Below are 24,016 nucleotides of genomic sequence, written 5' to 3' on the forward strand. Positions count from 1 at the left end.
ATGAAAAAATAAATATTGCGTTTTTAAATAATCGCAATTCAATATCACCTGTTCTCAATTTATACAGTTGAAAGCAGAGAGATTCCTCTCTGCTTGGCTCTGGTAGTTCATGGTTCGTCCCCACAGTTTCAGTTTCATGCGATATTTGCCGACTGTCTCTGACTGTTCTGTTCCGTTCCCACCCTTTGGACTTGACCTTATTGTCAGAGTACATCAGACGTTTCTTTTCATGATAGTTTTGTGTTAATTGTATTTTTAATATTATTCTTCTCTTCAAACGGAAATTAGAAGATGGCCGTGGCTACCAGGGCGTTTTCAAAATTTACAGGTGGGAGTTTTTTTCGACGCATTCGTTTCTATTCCGTAACCTTCGCGCGTTATTGCTTTAAATATTCTTTTCAATGTTTAAACAGCTTATTCCCAACGTTTTTACTTGTTACGCCACGCGCACAGCTGATGAACGGACTAAAAATAATACTGACATCTCGTGCGTTTATGATAATATTTCATTATATAAGAAAGGACACAATGTTTTTATATACACACATTTTTTGCACTATATAGAAGAAGGCCCACTTTATCAATTAACAGTTAATAATGCAGAATATTGTATGAGTTTATTGCGCACAGTACTCGAAGTAATTGGATGATTTGCTTGCTGTAATAATCATGATTCCCCCCCCCTCTACAATTAAATTCCTTTCTCAAATGTCAACAGTATTATCTCACATGCATCTTTTTTGTTAGACTTTTTTTATACTTTGCAGAATATATTGTGTTTCAAGCCAAATATTTATATTGGTGTGCCTGTATAGTTTATTTTATATAACTATCAGATTTTTTATGAAGAGAGTTTTGTGTTAATTTAATTTTTAATAAGAGAGACAATAATAGAAAACAACAAATATGTTCTTTATCTTTAATTTATAGTATATTGGAACATATATATAGACTTAAGTTTAACATATTAAATAAAGAATAATAATTTGTAACACTAAATTATACTTTATAATATTCATTTCAGTTATAAGTATATAGAAATTCTAACAATTTCTTAATATACTATTATATTAGAAACATAGTTATAAAATAAATTCACATATTAACAGAGAAAAAAAGTGAAAATTCATATATTAATGACTTGTTATTTTTTTATAATTTTTCAGTCAGGAACTGTGGAAGTTTATTAAGATCACAAGTAAGATGTAATTATACAGAAACTAGGAAAAATTTAAAAATTGATGCAAATACTAAAGTAATATGTCAAGGTTTTACTGGGAAGCAAGGCACTTTCCATTCTCAACAAGCTCTTGACTATGGTACAAAGATAGTAGGTGGAGTTAGTCCAAAGAAGGCGGGAACAGAACATCTTGGAAAACCAGTATATAAGTCAGTAAAGGAGGTTGGTATCGTTGTATACATATACTTTGTATGTATATGCTATTTACTCAGATACAAATATATTTTTTATATATATATATTTTTTTTTATATATATTATAATCCTGTTATTATTTTGTAAAATATGTTTATTATACTTTTGTCTTATAGGCAAAAGAGGCTACTGGAGCTACTGCAACAGCTATTTATGTTCCTCCTCCAGCTGCAGCTTCAGCCATTATGGAAGCAATAGAGGCTGAGATGCCATTGATTGTCTGTATTACAGAGGGTATTCCTCAACATGATATGGTAAAAGTAAAGAGACGTTTACTTGAACAGAATAAATCTCGTTTAATCGGTCCAAACTGTCCTGGAATAATAGCACCTGAACAGGTAACTGTACAAATTTACATACTTAAGAATTTTAAAAATCTTATTTTGTATGATATTGCAGTGTAAAATCGGTATTATGCCTGGCCATATACATCAAAAAGGGAAAATTGGTATTGTATCCAGGTCGGGAACTCTAACTTACGAGGCTGTGAATCAAACAACTCTTGTATGTTTTCACTTGTATACTATATATGTTTGTATGTACGTGCATTATATTAAATACAATGCATTATCAAAAGCATTAATCAAATATTATATTCAAGGCTGGACTCGGGCAAACATTATGCGTTGGTATTGGCGGCGATCCATTCAATGGCACTGATTTTATCGATTGTTTAGAGGTGTTTCTTACCGATTCAGATTGCGATGGTATCATAATGATAGGAGAAATTGGTGGCAGTGCGGAAGAATCAGCAGCGGAGTATCTCATCGAGAAAAATACTGTTGGTTGCTACTCTGAATTGATGAATTCCAATCCATCCTGGCCAAATCCTGCCCTTTACTTGTGCTTGGAATCCATTTATTATTATGCTCTTTCACTCAAATATCTTTTTACATTGCGTGTCTTTATGCTGTAGGGTGCGAAATCTAAGCCAGTAGTATCGTTTATCGCTGGCATTACTGCACCACCTGGACGAAGAATGGGACATGCTGGTGCCATAATTTCAGGAGGAAAAGGTGGAGCGCAAGATAAAATTAATGCACTTGAGAAGGTGAGCAACACAACCTATTGGTCATTACTTTTTTAACTAATTTGTAAAATAAAATATTGTCGTTTACAAATCGAGAGTATTGTAAATTTTATCAGGCTGGAGTAATAGTAACAAGGAGTCCTGCGCAAATGGGCAATGAACTTCTGAAAGAAATGACACGATTGGGTTTAGTTAGTAATTAAACTCGCACTCCTATAATTCTGTGTAGTTTTCTTCGTGTCTAAATACGTCTTCATGTGGAATCAATGGAAAGTATGTCATACAGCAATAACACACAGAATATAGCGGTGTAATAATAATAAAGTACGAAAAAAAGTTATTCTTATGAATAAAACATTGAATTCTGGTCGTAATATAAAACATATATAAAACTATGCTGGTACCTGCTAAAAATTACAGTTAAAATCAGTTTTTAAAGACCTAACTTTATTTTAATAACACATTGTTTATATTATATTTACCTTATCTATTCTGTTAACAGATGTGTCTTGATAAATTACATCTTCATGTTATAAACAGTCTAAGAAATTGTTAAACTGCCATTAACTTACAGTTTTAACTAATATATAAAAAGATATAAATTTTTCTATATGTAAGTATATAAGTTTGAAAAATGGTTGATTATATATACAGTGTACTATTATTGTAAATTGTATTCAGCATATAACAAATATATCAAACATATGTCCTTTATGAATAACATGTTAAAAACTGAAATATATATAAATATTACTGCTTATTCTTCTAGCAATTTCATTCTTGAAAATTAATAACCAAGTTTTTTCCCAAATTATTTATCTGAATCCCATTATCTTATCAATAAACTCAGCAATAGCAACACTCTTATCGGTAATAAATGGTTTCAACTTTGCTAAATCTACTGTTATTATAGTATCTAGCAAATATTTACAAGTACAGTAATATAAGTGTTCATCTTTATACAGCTGCTCAGCCAGTTCCACTTGATGATTGTCCATAAGGAGATCATTAGTTACTACAATTAAATGCTTTTGTTTTTCCAAAGCTTCTAACACACTTCCTGCTCCTGCATGACTTATCACAAGATTTGCTAATTCCATGTACTTTCCAATGGATGGAACCAAGTTAAAAGCTTCTATTTTTGAGAAACCACAACGTGCGGTGCAATCTGGCTCTAAACTGCTATTTCCAATTTGCAAAATTAGACGTCTGTAACCACGAACTGACAAAGCCTAAAATTGTAACAATAATTGTAGCTCTGTTGAATGTATGTGTAAAAATAAACAATCCAATCCAATTTTTATGTTTAGCAGACTTTTTGAGTAATCTATGCCAGTATTTTAGAAGTAAAGTACATAAAGAAAATATTGTTTAGTACCTCTAGAACCTCGCTACTTAATACTGTAGTTATCAGATCGTCAAATTTTGTTGTGCCAACTGTGACAAATACAGTTTTACCTGACATTACTATTTCTTTTTATTTGTCGAAAAGAAGTAAAAAACTAGTTTATTATTTTTCACACATTTTTATATACGTATAAATATTTTTGAAACTATTTTGTTATATACATGTGTGAAGCATGTGCTGCAATATACGCAACATCGGCACATATGACATATGTAGGAGAGAAAGGGTTAATTAATGTCATGGCATGATGACGTCAGCACCAATCAGATTCTTGTCATTTTGTTTGCTACGGCCTTTACCTTTACGCAAGCGCACAGGAGACTTTCCATGAGATTTTCACGCTATCTCCCAACTGCATCTCCAACGCTGCTGCTACTCAGTCATCGGTGGTTATGTGTGGGTTATGTCTTATTTGTAAACTGTAGGATAGAGTTCGAGTTACATTCCAAATATTTCAGAATATCGTTCTGTCCTTATTTCTCCTTAACTGTAGACAAAGATAGAATGATGCTTTGAAGCATTTATCGAGCGACTACTGAACCCTATCCGTGAAGTAGTATCTACGTAATCTCAATGCCAATACGTGCTTGAAGAGTCGTTATTCGATATAGAACTGGATTGTTTTTACACAATACGTCGTATTCATTTACTTTTTGTAGCAATATTTTAAGTACGTTCGACGCATATCTATCTTACTCACACGGATGCGATGGACAATTATGAAGAATCGGACGTTGAGATGGTGCCTATCGAAGAAGAAGATGTCAATAAAAGATCGAATCCGAGGGTAACGAAGACTGATTAATCTTAATTGATGTTATGCATTGGATAATTATAATTAATGTTATTATGATTAAATGTACTTTCTATTGTAAATGTTTAGAAGCAGACGCTAGACAATCTTGAAAACTCCTTGGGTACATTTACAACAGGCATTGATGTATTTAGTAAAGAGGAGAGATTGAAAATGGAAGAGAGAGCAAAGCGTTTTGGTTTGACAGAGAAATCTAAAGTTTCAAATGAAGAAGAGGATTTATATAACGAGTAAGAAGTTTGCTTTTTGGAATGTAAAAGTGATAAATATTCAACTCTTATATGTTTCGATATATCTTTGTAGCATGGGTATTACCGATGACAGCGAAAATGCAAAAAATGTTAGACTGAATGTAATTCACATGAGAGGAACTGAAGAAATGAGCACTAAAGATGTGTTTAAGTACTTCCAAGACTATGCTCCGCAAACTATTGAATGGATCAATGATGTTTCATGTATGTTCACAATCTAAATCTGGAAAATTATTGATATAAATAAATAAAATTACATGTATACTTTATTACAGGCAATGTGGTTTGGTTTGATAATGTATCAGCAGCCAGAGCTATGCTAGGGTTATCTAAACGTATTCAGGGCAGTGTTCCGAAATATTCGGATCGAGAAAAAAATGTGGACAGCAAAACAGACAGTGATATAATAAAATACAGTGAAAATGAACTTACAGATGTGGATAAGGACAGAAAAGAGAATTGTATAAACATTAAAGATATTAATTGTCCATTACCTCCTGGTATATGGAGAAAAGGCATAGATCATCCGAAATCTAAAGGAATCTTTTTAAGATTTGCCACTAGAATGGACAAAAAGCAAGGTAAAGCAGAAAAGTCGAGCGAATATTACAAGAAGTATGGGAACCCTAATTTTGGAGGTAAAACTTCTATGTAATTTTGCATATATATGCATACAATATTAAATGTCAGACATTTGAAAAATTTTACAAGTAATTTTCACGATATATATACTCACTTTATTTTACAGCGAAATAGAATTTTACTCGTGTGCAAATATTCACAGGTATTAAAGGAATTTTGACAGAGTCTCGCAAGCGTGCGTACAGGCAGAGTCAGCAAGATAACCACAATCTAACAGACGAAGACAAACATAAAAATGAAGTGAAAAATCCGTGGGGTGCATTATCTGAGACATGGGGTTTGAATGATGTTGTTGAGAGAGAATTTCTTCCGAAAAATGAAAAAAATCCCATTCGAGACCAAGGACGTAATATAAAAGAGAGATTGGGTGTCAAATGCTCAAACAAAGATGTAGCACAGAAGGAAGAATCAGGAGAAGCAAGCTCGAATAGCGACAGTGATGAGGATTGGTGTACGCGGAGTAAAATTCCTCGCATGCGAATGCATGCCGACGATGAAGAAGAGAAGCTACAGAAGCGGCGATTAAAACAGTATCAAGTTAGTTTTATTATCATTATTATTATTATTATTATTAGAAGTACGATTTCTTTTATTCTTTTATTGTGTAATATATATATATCGATTTTTTTGTTTAGATGACTCTTAATAATTTAAATAACAGTAACGACTTAAGATCAAAATTGGAAAGACCGAGAATGAAGAAGCAATTCCACGAGCCTATTCAAGTAGTGGTTGTGAATACGCACCCAATACAATCAAAACGAAATAATTCCGATGCAATGCGTCAGCACGATCGTCACGTTGTGAGAGAAACACAATCATCGGAAAAAGAAGAGGGAGAATGGCAGGGATCAGAAGATGAAAATGGTCAAGAAGAAATAGAAGAAGAAGAAGAAAAGGAGAAACAAACACACGAACAACATGTCTTTATCGAGGAGGCGGAGGAAGATGAGAAAGAGGAGGAAGAGGAAGAAACCGAACACAAAGAGGACGAAGACAGCAGCGGTGAAGAAAATAATGATGTGCCTGCGAGGGAAGTTCAAGGTCCGCAAGGAAGTGTGATTAAAGTAGTTCCACCTAAGCCACGCATTGCGTCCACCGTATGGGCAAGATTAAATGTCAAAAGTGAGGTTTCTAATAACAGCTATTTGAGAACCAGGTAAACAAATATCAAATTAGTGCGTACACGTAATGTTTTTGTAAAAGCTATTTATGAGTTGTATTTTTTTTTTTGACCAGGGAATCGAGCAGCCGCGACTTGAGGAATACTTTAAAAGGCGGTGATCTACGGTCACGTATTGGAAAACACACCAGAGGACGTTCACCGCTAAGAATAGAAGTAAGAAACGATAAATACACAAAAGATAGCGAGAATGATGTGTGTACAAATTAATTTTTCACAAATTTAAAATTTGTAAAGAACACGTTTATTTTACGGACGCATCATTTTAAGACAAGTGTTACTTTTGCGGAATATTTGATATAAATAAGAAGACGAAATTTGTGTGTGCGCAAAAAAATATATGCAATTTACAAGGTTTTATCATTGTAATCTCTTTATTGAGCCGATACCTCACGTCCGATCACATTGGATTCTCGGATGGCTCACGAATACATAAAACTGGAGGATTTCTCACGAAATTCAAATTTTCGTTTTCAAACGAAAATCAACATCGTTGAACTTTATACAATATATTTTTCATGCGTGCAACAAAATCTCATTGTATATATACATATAACGTATATATTGTCGTATATATACATATTACGATCGCATGCATGACAAAATCCGATCATTGATCAGATCTGTAAAGTATCGGCTTTAGAAAAATTTCGATTATTTTTATACACGTGTATATCATCGAAACTCAGCGGAAAATGATTTAATTTGTAAAAAGAACTCTTCTGTTTTATACTACGTTATACATGTTTATGACGAATCTTTTAGCAATAATCGTTTATATGTATTATTTGTATCGCTAAACAGGCTGATGGATGCTTCCGATGCTAATGTATGTAAATCAAACACAAAGAGATTGTGTGTATATTTACAAATACACGATATTTCTTTAGCTAAAAACAGCACATAACTTAGTAATAATCCGATCACATTGTGCAATTATGAAAAAAAAAAAATAAAGATTTTTAATTAATCTCTTTATATTATTTTAAAAAATGATAATGTATACAAAACATTTTTTTATGCGAGAAAGCCGATGAAGATAATTTTATAAATTTCTGAAGCAGCAAAATACTGGTGTGAAACAGTTTGTGAGGTGAACATGAAGAAAGAAACCGAGTCATAAAAAGAAAATTTGTTTCTCTTCTTGCGGAACGATTATGAATCATATAAGTGTACTTTACCAAAAGAAGCGAAAGAAATAGTTTGGGATTAATGTAAAATCATAACAGTTTTTATGATTGATCAGATTTTATGACAATAGTGAGAACAAAGACGTGATTGCTATCCTGGAGAATATTATAAAAGCCATCCTTATATTGGCATATTAATACTTAAAAAAACTGAAATATAACAATCGATAATAATTTAATGTGAATTGTACAAGTTTCATTACTTATTTAATTTTTAAGGCAATAAAAGACCATTGGAGTAAAGAACACAGTAAGTATATCTATTTTTCAAATAACTATATTTAGTTACATTTATAAGTTCCAGAGAGTTAAATTCCCGTTACAAGGAAATTGTCAGAAGAGTCAGCTCGTTCGAACATATATATATATATATATATATAATATATTGAAATGATGTTGTTTGCGCCCTGGAGCCCACTTCGAGCATTTACTGTAAAGTAATACTTTAAACAAGAGTGGCTATATATGTTTTCCTATGCTGCCATAAAATATATTGCAACTTGTTACCTTCTGATATTCAAGCTGAAACTGTTTCTCTTTTAATATTCCGCTCTACCGTTTCTCTCATTGATTCTCATTTCTGATTTATCTCACTTTTAAAGTACCTCACCTCAAAGTTCATCTTTTGTTGCTTCTTATTACTCTTCTCACCAATTGTGCTAGTTTTCTCGCAACATTTCTTAATTTGTCTCATCAATTTGTATACGATAAATCAATTGTAACAAACGTCTCAGCGTGCATGTTAGAATTTGTTTATGTTCTCTACATCTCACAAATACTTTGCGTTTATATTTTATATTTTATTATATATATGTCTGTGGTAAGATCTTCAAACAACCTCATTTGCTTTACATTATCGAATCGCAATTTATCTCTGATGTTACTTGACTGATGTATACTTATATATATATATATATATGTACATATATGTGTGTGTAGTCACGATTTTAAATTGTATTGAAAAAGATATTATTGTTAGACACTCACGTGCGCGCTCTCTTGCTCCCACGTATACACATATACACACACATATATGTATTTATGTATATATTATTAAAAGTTGTTCTTTGTACTTGTATATTAAAAACTTACATGACAACAAAGACTGCGATCTATATCTGTAGATCACAGAAACAAAAAGTATATTTATTTCATTTTCAGTTATACACACAACAAAGAGCGTTTACAATGAATATGCTATTCTCACAATCGTCTATAGCCTGACAATTTAGTCTGTTGATCAGCTAAGGATTGTCACTTACAGTAATTTTATTTCGGAAGAAATTATCCACATATATGTATATGTATATATATATATATTTCTCGAAGTAATTAGACTTATTTGTCGCTTATCAAATTTTCGCGCGCGTATCTCGTCAATCGAAATTTGCAGCGCTCCAAGGAAAAATGGTTAAATTCGCGAGAACTCACGCTAATTGAATGCGCGCAATAGATAAATGCATAATAGAGAAACGATGAAGAAAGATACACATTATTACACTGTTTTTTTTTTCCTCGAAATTACGTGTGATGGTAACGAGACACAATAATTATTTTGTTTAATGCATCTCTGACGTTCTCTTTCAATATCTTCACGGAAAAAAAGTGAAGAGAACGCGATGTACCTTTAACGTGAGAATAATTATTAGAAATCTTAGATCTAGGCAAAAATCTTACGCATATAACGAATTGTTTTCATTAATCATTAATTTATTGAATACATCGAAGAATATGAAGATTGATAACAGTTAATATAAATATTTTATTTCCTTTTCGGCAATTTGTCTTTCTCTGCAGTTCCCGCATTTTAAATGTCACGATCAATTAGAGAACGGGAGAACACACAAGACCGAGAAAATTTTCTTTGTAGATTCGACAATGTAATAAAATTCAAAATACAAAGTCATCGAAACCACCTAGCAAAACTTTTAAGCGAATTTTATTATGGAGTAGAGTTTTAATTCCAGTATATTGACTCTCCAGAAGGTTCTTTAAGGTCTCGACGAGAGGTTTATCATGTTATATATAAAACTTGTATGAACTTCGAATGATGATAAATACACTAAAACGTAGAACTCTTGTATTTTTTTTTTTTTTTTTTTTTTTTTTTTTTTTTTTTTTTTTTTTTTTTTTTTTTTTTTTTTTCTATTGATATTTGAATTGTATTATTCAATCATATGTCTTAATTAAATCGGGCATCATCGTTACTATCACGTTTTTTCAGAAGATCACGATTACTTTCCAACATACGTAATTCTATTTTCTCGTAGGCTTCCCGATTATATCGCTTGCACGTTGTGTAATCACTACAACGATTGACTATCACGAACTGCTTATATATACATATCAAGAGGAATCTTGTCACACACATACACGCACACACTTATACGTCTTACACACAAAAAAGACGAAAAATCATACAAAGTAGATTACACAGAATCTCTACACAAGCGTCCGAAATTGATCGGACTTAACGTTTTGAATGTAAATTCTAAACGTCTTGACAAGAAACATCGAGACATGATAAATCGAACGTGTATTTTCGCCCTGACTTTATTCCGTCATACAAGTTACGCGATGCAATCTCAATGTCAGCCATCCTGCTTGAAAATAGAAAGTAGAGACAAGTATATATATGTATATAATATATATAAAATATATATTTATACATATATATGTATATACATAGAATATATATATATATATATATATATATATATACAAAAAGTTTTTAAGACCTCGTGAAAAGATTGATCAAAATAGAAAAGGGCCAATACAAGGCAAAACACAGGATGTTGGTGTGAATCAGCAAAATTTATTCAAGTGCCAAACGTTTCGATCACAAGTTTTGATCTTCATCAAAATACTCTGTACGAATTAAACTCTTGTTCGTTACTCACGTTACAAAATGTGTCGATGTGCTGCCTAATTTTTAATTTTTAATTTTTAATTTTCATTTTGTTGCCACTGATGAAGATCAAAACTTGTGATCGAAACGTTTGGCACTTGAATAAATTTTGCTGATTCACACCAACATCCTGTGTTTTGCCTNGTATTGGCCCTTTTCTATTTTGATCTATATATATATCTATATATATATATATAAACACATATAAACTGAATACTTGAAAAAGGAGACGATAAAATAAAAACAAAATACGCGTCGCACGTTATGCGTCGTCACATTCGCAATTCATAATTAAATCACAGATAAACTGTACAGTATGGTACATACTATGGTAAATAAAAGATAAGAATTGTACCAAATTGTGGTATTATGCTACGTTCGCGATATAACGTAAAAAAAAAAAAAAAAAAAAAAAAAACATTGTATTTCTCTTTTCCAGTAAGGAGATACAAATATACAAGCGTATGCGCGCGCGGACACTGTCTATGTGTGTGTGTGTGTGGATGTTTCACTCACCCAATTAACCGGTTTCGATTAAATCATTCGTTGATTGCTGAACTAAATCTCATCAATACCTTGGTATGTTTCGTCGGTAATTAGAGTGGCAGTGAAGCGGCGAATAATATCGCTAAAAAATACAAATTTTCTTCACGCCAATCTTACTGTTCTTGTTTCTTTCTCTTTTTTTTTCTTTGTTTTTTTTGTTTGTTTTTCGTTTATCACGAGTATCCACTATCACGATTTCAGCAACGATGTGTCTGATACAAAGGAGAAAGCGTTCGAATTATCGGAGATAGATCGCGAGATCCGGCAATTCGACGAGTAAGTCGAATCAATCATTACCAGTCAACTACGTAGCGTTTTCCTGATGATTTTGTTGGAACAACAGAGTCTCTTCGAAAATATACTGTTTCAATATTTCCTTTGGAAGATCGTCCAATTCCATGTCAAATCTGAACGGTTCCTGTGCCACAGGCTGTAATTCAAATGTTAATTACAAATGTAAATTCTAAAACGTGTTGACATTCTGTCTGTATCGTCTCATGATTGCATAAAACTTACTTCATCGGCAGGGTCGTAATATTGTTCCAAATATGGGTGTGCCAGCGCATCTTCAACCACAATACGTTTGTTAGGATTAAACGTAAGCATTTTGTCCAAGAGATCCAGAGCTCTCGGGTCTGAATCACGATAGAGAGACGTGAACGGTACTTTCGGTTTGTATGGTAATGATTGTAGATAATTGCGTGCCTGAAATCAGAAAGGTTTTTATCGCTATCAGATTGCAAAGTGCAATCTGCAACTATATATATATTGCAATATCAGGTCATAAAGAGATACAAAAAGAGTGTGAGCATAGTTTTCTCGTACTTTCTCGTTTATAATACACTCGAGATCTTCTGCCGAAGGTGAGCCGAGAACATTAAGAATGTAATTCAATTGATCCAGATAATGTTTTCCAGGGAAGAGCGGTCGTCTCGAGAGCATTTCCGCCAAAATACAACCAACCGACCAAATGTCTATAGATTTGGTGTAGCCCTACACAGAAAGGGTCGTGTTAGAATAAAAGATTTAACAACACTTATGTGCAGTTGCTATTTTTCGAATGCTTGTTTAGAATGAATTAATAAGTACCTTAGAATTAAGCATGATTTCCGGAGCTCTGTACCACCTTGTGGCTACGTATTCCGTGAGAAAACCTGCGTGATCGTGTTCTGGATCCGCGACTCTTGCTAAACCAAAATCGCAAATCTTAAGGTCACAGGTCGTGTTCAGTAATAAGTTACTCGGTTTCAGGTCTCTGTGTAAGACGTTTGCCGAATGTATATATTTAAGTCCTCGCAATATTTGGTAAAGAAAATAACATATGTGATCGTTACTAATAGACTGAAAAACAAAAAAGATTCGAATTAGTCACATCAATTTTTTAAATTGTTTTCTTCTTTAATTTGTGGCAACTTCAGAGATTTGATATTATTGTTACACATGTGAATCCTTACTTGTGTCTTTAATAATTTGTAGAGATCAGTTTCCATCAAGCATTGAACAATGTATACATCTTTCATTTGTTCTATGGTAGGTGCTCGTAATATGTCTCGTATGTCTATTATCTTGTCGAAGAAAATAACAGTGTTAGTACGATGCGAGATTTAATTTAAAAAAAAAAATTAATTTCACATAAATTAGACTTACATTTTCATGCTTAAACCTTGTAAGAATTTTTATTTCCCTTAAGGTTCTCTGACTGTATGTTTGATGCTCAAATGGGGAAATTTTTTTAATAGCTACTTTTGTTTTCGTTACATTATCATAGGCAGATCTGTAAAAGTGATAAAAAAAAAAAAAAAAAGACACAGCTTTAGTTTCATTTGTTATTTAAGTAGACATCCATTGCCCTTAATGCTTCTATATACTTTCTTTTAAATTTTAAAATATCTTGTGTGACACATAAGCGTGTGGTAGACTATGAATAAAAGACAAACTGCTCTGAGCAAGGAATGAAGATAATTTTTATTTCTAGAAGGAAAAATATTGAGATCTTGTCTTCCACTGCAAGACATACAACAGCTTAAGACAAGTAGGTACATGAATACTTTATTAACTCTTAACCACTATCGAAAGTTTCTTCAAAATCCCAAGTAATTTTTAACTTGACTTAATAACTTGCCATCGTATTAAAAAATTTACTCCTAAAAGCGATTTAATTACTAAATTTCAAGAGTTTAAATTATGTGTTCTCTTAGGATTTTATAACAACTGAACGGAGAGATAAAAAAGATAATAAAAAATAAAAAAAATAAATTAAAGATGCTTCAGGTTTTATTATAAATACTCTGAAGAATAAAATATTTCTTAACATATTTGAAGTAAAACAAAAACTTGAAGCATTTGCAAATAATTTGCAGCTGTAACACGTACAACCGCACATAATATAAAAATTATAAAAGCTTTAAGCGATAGTCTACGACGCTACGAGGAAACGTGTTACGTTAACATTTACTTTTTGTGTAATTCGTCACGGCTTACTAGGATGTGGGCTCTATCAAACCGATAAGATTACATCGTGAAACGCAATCTTATTATCGCGCGGCGATATGTAGCGGAATATGCGGCAGGTAAACGAACAAAAAGACAAAAGTGTAAGAACGATATGCAAAAAAAAACAAAAAAAAAAAACAAATTAGAAACGAGATGCGTAAGAAAATATGAGAAAAGTAAAAAGGGCGTGACATGTATTCGAAAGTAGCGGCGCAGAATGACGTACGCGTCGTCGCGTATTACAATTGATGGCTTCTACGCTCGCAGGACACTGCAATTTATTTTGACATGATCTTTGTAAAATCGCATCACGCACACACACATGCACATTTTCTCTCTTCGGCGCGTGTGTGTACGTGTGTAATCTCTCGATGCTACGCGATCTAACGCACACCGAATCGTAACGTCACGTTGTTATCACTGTTTATCTCAGGCCTGTTGGTCCTCTGTCAGATGGTTCATCTCGATGGCGCGGCCGAAAATCGGTCACCGGTTAACCGTAAAAGGAACTCGACATGATGAATACTTACACGACCATGCCGTAAGCACCCTCGCCCATGTACGCCAGGTTTGTGTAGCGAGGCCCGACCTCGAATATCTGTTCGCGCACCTTTTCACAATTCGGATTAACATTTACCGAACCTTCGCAAGCCGCCATTTTGACAATTACTTGGCGGCTTTCCTCCGGCAACGAGCGAAGTGCTCGGCAACAATCAGGGGGATACCGAACCTTCAAACTCGCCACTTGAAGGAAGGGCGAACAAGCGCGTTTCCAGCGCCGCCTGGACGATCGTCCCGTAAGTGACAGTCCGAAAGGTTGGCGCCAAATTTGAATCTTGCGCTCTCACGGAGTGGATTTGCTTCGGACACTTTGAGCATCAAGCCCGTCTTTAAAACTGTTTAAATGTATAGAACAAAGATAGCCCATGTTCAGCAGACTGAGCAGATCAGTGAGCGCTTAGTGATTCTTCAATATGATTGGTTTCTACACTTAGATCCAGACAAGATCTAAAGGCAAGATTCATTTAAAATTAAGTTGTATATATATTTAGATGGATATAAGTAACTTATTTTAACTACATATATATATATATATATATAGGAATGATATATCTATAACTGCTAATAAACTGCTAATGGAAACTTATTAGAGCCAGACAAACTTATTAGAGCTGATTTCGTAGTATGATTTCAACAAATATCCTAAGAGCTCTAAACTATATATATACCGCACAAGTTATATTGATATTGCTTTATCCATTCTATATTCTTAAACGTTTGCTTGGGAAGGGGAATACACTAGCTAAAATGTACATGTTGCTTTGATATAGCTGACGAGGGCAGCAGTATCATTGCAGTATATTATAAAAGACAGCACGATACAGTTTTCGTGACATGCGATCGCTTTTGCATTTGGACACGATTACACTTTATTGGAAGGCACGGGCGTGTTCGTGTTTTTAAACGTGTTCGATCTCTCAATGAGAATTCTCTCGAATTAGATTAGCGTTGAAGTCTCGAAGAACGTGTTTGTTTGTGTAAACGCTGAAATGGTAGAGAGTGGAATACCCATGTCCGAAATGGTGAGTGTTATGAACGGGATTGATTGATTGATTGATTTTGCTTTTTATTTACGCTCTGGGATGAGATCCCCTCAAGCGTTAAGAACTTTAACAAAATTTAATACAAACAATATTAATAAAAAACAAAACAAAAAGAGAAAATATATAAGAAGTGAGTAATAAAAGAAAAAGAAAAATTAACATAATTATGAAAACAAAAAAAAAAAAAACAAAGCTAGTTTTGAACATTAATAGCCAACAGATATTCAGAAAATTTTCCTTTAAAAAATATAAAGACGTTCGTTGCGTATGTCTACTAAAATGTCATTTCACGTATCAACGGAGATACAGATAAATGATCGTCTGAAGAATTCAGTACGACACAACGGGATAATAAAACATATAAGATATAAGATGGTCCGATAATCGTAGATCGATAGTTTCTGTAAAACTCAGAGATCTTCATTAGATGTGCAAGATAATACATTAATTAATTAATAATATATAAATTTAACATCGACCAAAAGCAATCAACAAGTTACAAACTGACGGATTAAAAATTCACGAAGATTGCTAAGCCGGCGTCTGTCCAATGTAACATAAAAAATGATCACGCGTGTCATGCATAACTCAAAACGCACAATGCATGTTCTTTATTAAGCGCGTACATACAACGGTAGCGAACGTATAGTTTTTACATGACATTAATGATACTTAATTGCATCGATAATACAAACGCGTTAAGCGTTTGTTAGATAGCCAACTGAGTGCAAGTTGTTGGCAACTTGCCACAAATATTATTCGGATGTTTTCAGCAATGTAACAAAAGGGTGTATCCTCTTTTCAATATGTTCTTGCCAGCAACAGTTTTCAAAATATAATAACAGCAAGTTCTCAACAACTCATCGGCAATAAACTTATATTATTTTTCTCAATTTATGAATAAAAATTATTGCTTATATATTGCTAATTAAATTAATAAATGTACGTAAGCACGTATATTTCGCTCGATCAAATGTTCTTTTTCTAGATAAATCTCGAAACAAAATGATAATGTGTCTAATATGAACAATAACGCTCTCTGATGTGAACAACAACGCGATTAAGTCTGTGTATCTAAGTCTGAAACATATCAGCACGTATTTAACTTACGTCTGTGAGTTAAGTGCATGTGACATTTTGAGTACAAGCTTTGTTTATTCAGCATTAAAATTGAAAATCCCAACATAAAAGATAAAGAACGGAACTTTGCGTGTAAAATAATAAGTATGTGTAAGAATAAGTTTGCTGACGCAACACATACATACATAAAGTTGTACGTGTATACACGTGTATATTAGATCTTCGTTTTGACGTTTTGGTTAATACGAGAGCATATTTCCACACGAATGATCATAAAGCTGATATTTTTGTAGACAATAAATCTTTGTTCTTGGAAACTAAAAAGATTAAAAACTGTGCGATTAACTTAGCTGCTCGAGTAAAAAACAAGCGCAGCGAGTTGCGTAATGGCAAACGCTCGCGTTTCATTTTACATTAATCCTGAGCAACTTAATGGTAATTGATGCTGAATCTTGCGATATCAATTTAGATATTATCGGAATACAGGTTTTGTAATGTGGAAATTAATGCGGTAGGAACGATCTAGAGAATTCACACAGAATAATGGAATATTTTTTATAGGTGTTTTTTTTGTGGCATTATCTCAGAAGATTATGCAACTTACATTGTAAATAATTTTGATGTGTGTAAAGCTCCAACAATTTAAAAAATATTTAACAGAACAATGGCTCTTAGAAGCAGACACAGATGTAGAGGTGCAAATTTTAACTTTGTTTATTCTAAAAGTAAAAGTAAAACGTTTTCGATCTGTGGTTTAGGTCATTTTCAATACAATAAAGAGTGCTGGTAATTAACGCCGATTTTGACAGACTATAAATGTTCTAGTGAGGCCGCAACGTACAAGTAAGAACTGACAACTATGTTTTCTTACTTGTACGTACGACACCGGCGTTAATTACCAGCACTCTTTATTGTATTGAAAATGACCTAAACCACAGGTCGAAAACGTTTTACTTTTAAATAATGATGTGTGTAATTAGCTCCAAGATTTTCTTAAATAATAAAGGTGTTGTTAAATGGCTGTTAGAGCAAACACGTTTTACTTTTACTTTTAGAATAAACAAAGTTAAAATTTGCATCTCTACATCTATGTCTGCTTCTAAGAATCATTGTTCTGTTAAATATTTTTTACATTGTAAAATTCAATGGAAACTCGAAACTAAAAAAGAGATAATAATTTTGAATAATATAAGGGTAAGGCTGTACGAGCAATGATACTGGTGTTGTTTGTGTATTATATAATTGTGACTTTATTCTTGTCAATAAGTAACATTATCATTTTCATAATATAGATTATCACTGAAGAAGATCTGAATCAACAGATCGAAACGTTTGATAATTATTGACAAGAATAAAGTCACAATTATACAATACATTAAAACCCCCCAATTTTTATAATAATTAGTTCAAGCGGACAAAAAAACTATATAGACAATAATCAGTTATATGTACATAATTTTTTGTTTTTAGAATACAGACAATAATTCGACAGTTATTTCGATGTCAAAGAAAAAGATAAATGATAAGAACAGAAGTTCTGAACTCACTTATGGCATCGATGACGTTCCGCCATGGTATTTGTGTTTATTTATGGCACTGCAGGTAAGGAGTCGTAATTATATTTACTTTTCAAATATTCTCTCGTATTTACTTTTATTATTGTTTTGAATTAAATTGTATCTCTCTTAATCTAAGAAATAAATTTATTGAATTTGTGAAATTACACAAACAAGTAAACGAATTACCAATGAATATTAGAAAAATAAAAGAAGATCGAACTTGCAATTTTGCGCGTATTGAAAGACATGGTTCTTTTATCGTCTGGCGTTTAATTAACTGAATCTAATCTAAAGAAAATTAACACGTTTCCAGCATTATTTGACGATGATTGGAGCCATCGTTTCTATTCCTTTCATTTTAACGCCGGCTCTTTGCATGGCGGAGGATGATCCTTCAAGGAGTCATATTATTTCAACAATGATCTTCGTTACCGGTCTGGTGACGTTCATTCAAACTACCATAGGATGTAGGTGCGTATATATAACTGTAATATTGTAATAAAAATCGTCAAATTTTATACATGTAATATGAAGAAACGTTTTGTTTTTTGTTGTTTTGCGTTAGATTGCCATTGGTTCAAGGTGGCACCATATCGTTTCTGGTTCCGACTTTGGCGATACTGAACTTACCACAGTGGCAGTGCCCTGCTCAGGAAGTTTTAAATCAAATGACGCCCGAGAATCGAACCGAACTCTGGCAAATTCGAATGAGAGAGCTGTCGGGTGCCATCGCTGTTTCCGCTCTATTCCAAGTAATCATCGGATTTGGAGGTGAACTTCAGATTTGACGCGTTTATCGCGTATGTACGTTTTTTTTTTTTTTTTTTTTTTTTTTTTTTTTTTTTAATCGAAATATTTTATACAGGTATTGTTGGATATTTGCTGAAATTTATAACACCGTTAACAATTGTGCCAACTGTATCGCTGGTTGGATTGTCTTTGTTCGAAAACGCAGCGGAAGCTGCGTCCCAACATTGGGGTATCGCAGCTGGGTATGTGCATCGAATGAGCGACACTAAATCGTTTTGCGAGAGAAGAAATAAGTTTCTCTTTTTATGTGCCGTTTTACTTTCCAGCAGCGACTCAAAGAGAAACAGCTTTATTCTTCTTTTGTAAAACGATTAAAGTACCGGTCAGAATGTTTACGTATAGATATTTTAAAATAATATCGTCTTTAAAGACGCTTGCATATTTTTTCAGGACGATTATACTATTGACAATGTGCTCACAAATATTGGTCAATGTGTCAGTTCCTTGCGTAATTTATCGTAAAGGCCAAGGACTCCACATTACTTGGTTTGAGCTATTCAAACTCTTTCCAGTAAGCAAAGATCCAAAAAAGAGGATCCTTACGCACATTGCTCATAAAAAATTTCTAAAGAATTTAAGAATTTTTATTTAAAAAAATTCAATGTCTTTTCTTTCGAATTTTTTTCTCTTTCTATTTATTCAAATGAGTGTTATGAATCATTCTGTTTATCATACAAATCACTTTTCTTCAACGTTCAGCGTGTGATGTTGTTGGTGAAATAATAATATATCTAAATTCAACTCACAGGTTTTGTTGACAATAATTACAATGTGGATAATCTGCGTTATATTAACTGTAACAAACGTACTACCGGCTGATCATCCTGCCAGAGCAGACAATAAATTGAGAATTATAAGTGATTCACCTTGGTTTCGAGTACCGTATCCTGGACAATGGGGCGTACCAACCGTGACGCTGGCAGGAGTCCTCGGAATGCTAGCGGGTGTATTAGCATGCACGGTGGAGTCTATCAGCTATTATCCAACCACCGCGAGAATGTGCGGTATGTGTATCGCACGTATTACTGCAAAATGAATAATATATATTTATTATTCATATGCGCGTATGTACAAGCGTTTACTTTGAAATGTTTACAGAATTTATTGATTAATTTTTAGGAGCACCGCCGCCTCCGGTTCATGCGATTAATCGAGGTATTGGTATAGAAGGTCTTGGCACGATGCTGGCTGGTCTCTGGGGTAGCGGCAACGGCACAAATACTTTCGGCGAGAATGTCGGAACGATAGGTAAATGATTAATTCAAAAAAGAGTTTCCGAATTTTTATATAACGCGCTCATCTTCTATTTAATATTATTGCGTTGTTGTTTTTGACAAAACCTGATACTTGCGAAACTATTAGGAGTTACTAAAGTCGGGAGTCGCAGAGTCATACAATGGGCATGTGTTTTAATGATCTTGCAAGGCATAATCAGTAAGTTCGGTGCGGTGTTCATCATAATTCCTGAGCCAATTATCGGTGGAATATTTTGCGTGATGTTTGGAATGATTTGCGCTTTCGGTGAGCTTGCGCACGTTGAAATAAAATAAAATCTATTCTCTTCCTCTTACACAAAATAATTTAATATTTTTAATTTCTTTTTAGGCTTATCGACATTGCAGTATGTGAATCTCAATTGTTCAAGGAATTTGTTCATTCTAGGTCTGTCTATGTTTTTCCCTCTGGTGAGTATGTTTCTATTTATATATAAGTAAACATATATGTACTCCTATATTTATATTTTACGCATATCGCTCTCTTCAGGTTTTGTCAAAATGGTTGCTGAAACATCCGAATGCGATACAAACAGGAAATGCTTTAGTAGATAGTGTACTTACTGTACTACTTAGCACTACTATTCTAGTAGGTGGTGTACTAGGCTGTTTACTCGACAATATCATTCCAGGTATTACATAGTGATATTCAGATAAATCCTTGTGTATATATTGTCATATAACCGGCGCGCAGCAGTTGCTCTCTGTCAGTGATTTAAATAAAAATAAGTTGAATATATTAGAGAGAATTAAAAGATAAATTTTAATGCACACAAAATTAACGGGTTTTTTAATTAAAATGTATGTACCATATGTGTATTATTTTGTTGATTTCATCGTATGCTTTTGTCTGATAGTTATAAATTTGCGTAACACTTAATTTAGCTGTGTAAAATGTCATTTGTTCATTTGTTTGATTTAAAGGTAACGCAAAAGATCGCGGTTTAGAAGCGTGGTCAAAGGAAATGGAGTTGACAAGCAAAACGGCTGATAAAGAAACTGACGAAGTGTGTCATACCGACGAGTACGTTTGGAATACCTTCGATTTCCCATTTGGAATGAACTTAATGAGAAAGTAAGTTATAAATATAAATTTTTATTGTTGCTTATTTATCAGTACACACACGTTGTATAACACGTTTGATATTTTTCAGATGGAGATGGACACGTTACGTGCCATTTTTACCTACATACAAGAGGTCATCTTAAACGTGAAAACTAGAAAATTGGCAGAGTTTTGCTTGATTCAATCAATTCTGTCTCCTTCGTTCAACTTCTTTTCGGAAGACCGAGAATCGATACTTCCGTGACGACGGTTACTCTATTGAGAATATGTAATTTTATTCCCAGAACAAAAACTCTATTGTGGCTAGTCTACAATGAAGGTAGTAAAGCTGTAGGAGTAGAGAGTAAACTATTTTTCGGTGAAGAAACAACGGGAATTACGAAATAGGCAATTCCCATTTCGCACTGTCTACTGCCTTACTGTTAGCCAATGTGAAAGACGTGTGTTAAAAAACGAAATAATTACTTGTATAGATAAAAATAAAATAACTTCAAGAACCTTACTTCTTACTCTATACTACCTACTCCCATTGTAGACGGCCCTTAACGGAATCTTTGTTCTGTAAGATATATAAATTACATGTATAAATTCTTTCTGTATGGATGTAACATTAATATAAGTAAATTCTAAACAATTATAACTTATATATTTCTATATTTCTTGGTTTTAAGCAAATTCTCGTAGACAATAAGTAAAAAAGTAAGTTTATATCTATAATTTAATTTGATAAATTGTACACGATAAAAATATAATACTTTTTATAATTTACTTGATTGTGTACACTCTGCATCTTGCTCCATAGTAATGTTGTACGATTGTTCAAGAAATTGTCCTGATGCCGCATGCTACAAACGTCGTTTTTCAGTTACTCTGCAACACATATTGTATAGTTTTTACATCGTTCTTTGTCACGTTCCTATTCCTTGAACACGTGTAGTCGCAACATTTTTGTTTCTCGCGCGCGCCTCACGAAACCGCGAAACAATTTTAACGTAAACTTGTTTTTCACGCAGTTTGCAGATTCGTACCGATTTGAGACTACCTATCGACAGTAAAGTAGATCCGCTCCGTAGTTCTTACATTCACTTTTGTGTATTTATGGCGCTGACATCAACAGCCAAAAGCGTCGTAAGAAATCACATGAGATTGATCATTGATGGGATAATCATTCTAACTTATCACTGGCTGAAACTGTCGTTAAGATTTTGTGGTTACGACCTTGGTGATTTTTTTATAAAAAAAATTAACTAATTTTCTACAACATGCCAGATTGCGTTGTTAAAGGTTGCAAAAGCAGAAGATGTCAGAACCGAAAAAACAAATTACAGTTAGAATGGGAACAAGCTAATAAAAAAATTACATTTCACAGGTAAATTGCGCTATTATTACTGTAAATAAGGTATATGCTATAATTCTTTGAAGTTATTGTTATTTTTTAATGTAAGTTTGGTAATTTTGCAGAATACCTAAAGAGCCACAGAAGCGTAAGCTGTGGCTTGATAGATTGCAGTTAAATGAAAATGATGTGTCAGAAACCGCATCATTATGTTCACTACATTTTGAGGAAAAATTTTTGGACAGAACATCTCTTGCTTGTACCAGACTTCGAGCTGATGCCATCCCATTTGTATGTATAGATATAAAAGTTAGTCAATGTCAAATATTTAACATTTTATAAGTTATGCATATGATTTTTACTTTATAGAAAGGAAATTCAAAAAATGTAGAATCTCCTCTGAAACGACAGAAAATAATGGAAGACCATTCGTATTATTCAGCAAATCAAGAAAATGTTGGTCCTGATTTGTTAGAAATTCACAAAGTAGAACAAAAAGGTATTTTGAAAAAAATCTCATTAGCAATATCATTAAGTCATGGTAATCTACTAAATATAATTATAGAATAAGTAATCATCTTATTAATGATTCTTTTTTACAAACTAGAATACAATGATCATTCTAATGACTGTACAAATGTTTCTGAACCAGCAGAACCCAAAATTACTACCATTAGTAGTTCTTGTCAAGGTATTTAGTTTATTTTTTTTAACAAAAGAATTACAGATATAAATATTTGATTAACTTTATTTAGTTGGTTGTAAATTTTATTTATATACATATCGATTGTGTGATGCAGTTTCCCAGCAGGATTTTTGTATGCCAAACAGCCCAGAAGCTATCAATCAAACATTGAGAACTGCACTGGTCAACACAAGAAAAGAATTCCAAAGAAAAATAAGAGCTTTACAGCAAAAACAACGAAGAACTGTACAATATGTTGAGAGGTTGAAAAGTATATTGGCTGCTGTAAAAAAGAAATATGGTCTTGATGCACTACAACTAAATTTCTTAAAAGATATAAAATAATTTTAATAAACAAATTATTGTTAAACACCAAATCAGTAAGATTAACAAAATTCCAATGTTTAGAAACAGGTTAAGTTTTGATAAAGTTTGCTTTATCTTTTTTTTTTTACTTGATGCAAGCATATACAGTTGTCTAAAAATGATTGAATTCATTGGTGTTTTATACATATAACTTATATGTTATTTAATTTATAAGTTATCACACAATTTACAAATTGAAGTTTATAAATTTATGTGTATAGATTAATAATCAGTTAGTTTTCTCTCTCTTCCCAATAAACTGTTATTTACTTCACTTGTAAATTGTCATTTTTTAAAACTTTTGTTTGACATCATATTTAATTTAATTTATTTTTAT

The 24,016-nt window shown here is 32.9% G+C and overlaps 6 protein-coding genes across 9 annotated transcripts; 4 read left to right on the plus strand and 2 right to left on the minus strand.

Moving 5' to 3' along the window:
* The first annotated feature begins 164 nt into the window (after nt 1–164).
* On the plus strand, nt 165–3,224 carry LOC109859230 (succinate--CoA ligase [ADP/GDP-forming] subunit alpha, mitochondrial). Of its 2 annotated transcripts, none has more exons than XM_020437251.1 (7): nt 165–328; nt 1,167–1,402; nt 1,551–1,772; nt 1,834–1,938; nt 2,036–2,215; nt 2,351–2,485; nt 2,581–3,224. In XM_020437251.1, the coding sequence occupies exons 1-7, from the start codon at nt 292–294 to the stop codon at nt 2,665–2,667; spliced, it is 1,002 nt and encodes a 333-aa protein (XP_020292840.1). In that variant the 5' UTR covers nt 165–291; the 3' UTR covers nt 2,668–3,224. The 2 variants fall into 2 exon arrangements, with proteins under 2 accessions (XP_020292840.1, XP_020292842.1); XM_020437253.1 differs by lacking the exon at nt 165–328 and adding an exon at nt 442–487.
* On the minus strand, nt 2,813–4,039 carry LOC109859231 (UDP-N-acetylglucosamine transferase subunit ALG13 homolog). The gene is made up of 2 exons (XM_020437254.1): nt 3,843–4,039; nt 2,813–3,696 (listed from the first exon to the last, which is right to left on the minus strand). Exons 1-2 carry the CDS (start codon nt 3,927–3,929, stop codon nt 3,280–3,282), a joined length of 504 nt encoding a protein of 167 aa, XP_020292843.1. The 5' UTR covers nt 3,930–4,039; the 3' UTR covers nt 2,813–3,279.
* A 148-nt stretch (nt 4,040–4,187) lies between these two features.
* Nucleotides 4,188–7,732, plus strand: LOC109859227 (nuclear cap-binding protein subunit 3-like). Its single transcript, XM_020437247.1, has 8 exons — nt 4,188–4,268; nt 4,532–4,659; nt 4,756–4,916; nt 4,990–5,141; nt 5,213–5,575; nt 5,722–6,116; nt 6,215–6,738; nt 6,819–7,732. The coding sequence occupies exons 2-8, from the start codon at nt 4,582–4,584 to the stop codon at nt 6,970–6,972; spliced, it is 1,827 nt and encodes a 608-aa protein (XP_020292836.1). The 5' UTR covers nt 4,188–4,268; nt 4,532–4,581; the 3' UTR covers nt 6,973–7,732.
* Nucleotides 7,733–9,641: 1,909 nt separating this feature from the next.
* Nucleotides 9,642–14,637, minus strand: LOC109859229 (mitogen-activated protein kinase 1). 2 transcript variants are annotated; one of them, XM_020437249.1, is made up of 9 exons: nt 14,430–14,637; nt 13,054–13,180; nt 12,861–12,971; nt 12,496–12,747; nt 12,232–12,399; nt 11,923–12,111; nt 11,704–11,836; nt 11,377–11,618; nt 9,642–10,552 (listed from the first exon to the last, which is right to left on the minus strand). In XM_020437249.1, exons 1-7 carry the CDS (start codon nt 14,555–14,557, stop codon nt 11,711–11,713), a joined length of 1,101 nt encoding a protein of 366 aa, XP_020292838.1. In that variant the 5' UTR covers nt 14,558–14,637; the 3' UTR covers nt 9,642–10,552; nt 11,377–11,618; nt 11,704–11,710. The 2 variants fall into 2 exon arrangements, with proteins under 2 accessions (XP_020292838.1, XP_020292839.1); XM_020437250.1 differs by having other exon boundaries at nt 9,642–10,555.
* A 633-nt stretch (nt 14,638–15,270) lies between these two features.
* Nucleotides 15,271–22,023, plus strand: LOC109859224 (solute carrier family 23 member 1). 2 transcript variants are annotated; one of them, XM_020437242.1, is made up of 13 exons: nt 15,271–15,482; nt 18,054–18,185; nt 18,456–18,613; nt 18,708–18,913; nt 19,008–19,134; nt 19,343–19,463; nt 19,701–19,956; nt 20,072–20,200; nt 20,315–20,473; nt 20,558–20,637; nt 20,717–20,858; nt 21,151–21,301; nt 21,381–22,023. In XM_020437242.1, the coding sequence occupies exons 1-13, from the start codon at nt 15,450–15,452 to the stop codon at nt 21,433–21,435; spliced, it is 1,749 nt and encodes a 582-aa protein (XP_020292831.1). In that variant the 5' UTR covers nt 15,271–15,449; the 3' UTR covers nt 21,436–22,023. The 2 variants fall into 2 exon arrangements, with proteins under 2 accessions (XP_020292831.1, XP_020292832.1); XM_020437243.1 differs by lacking the exon at nt 15,271–15,482 and adding an exon at nt 17,761–17,777.
* A 383-nt stretch (nt 22,024–22,406) lies between these two features.
* LOC109859225 lies at nt 22,407–23,851 on the plus strand. Its single transcript, XM_020437245.1, has 5 exons — nt 22,407–22,661; nt 22,754–22,919; nt 22,998–23,127; nt 23,236–23,319; nt 23,429–23,851. The coding sequence occupies exons 1-5, from the start codon at nt 22,555–22,557 to the stop codon at nt 23,656–23,658; spliced, it is 717 nt and encodes a 238-aa protein (XP_020292834.1). The 5' UTR covers nt 22,407–22,554; the 3' UTR covers nt 23,659–23,851.
* Nucleotides 23,852–24,016: the final 165 nt, after the last annotated feature.

This window comes from Pseudomyrmex gracilis, unplaced genomic scaffold, assembly GCF_002006095.1.
Source record: "Pseudomyrmex gracilis isolate BER0280 unplaced genomic scaffold, ASM200609v1 scaffold_248, whole genome shotgun sequence".
NCBI classification, from domain to species: domain Eukaryota; kingdom Metazoa; phylum Arthropoda; class Insecta; order Hymenoptera; family Formicidae; genus Pseudomyrmex; species Pseudomyrmex gracilis.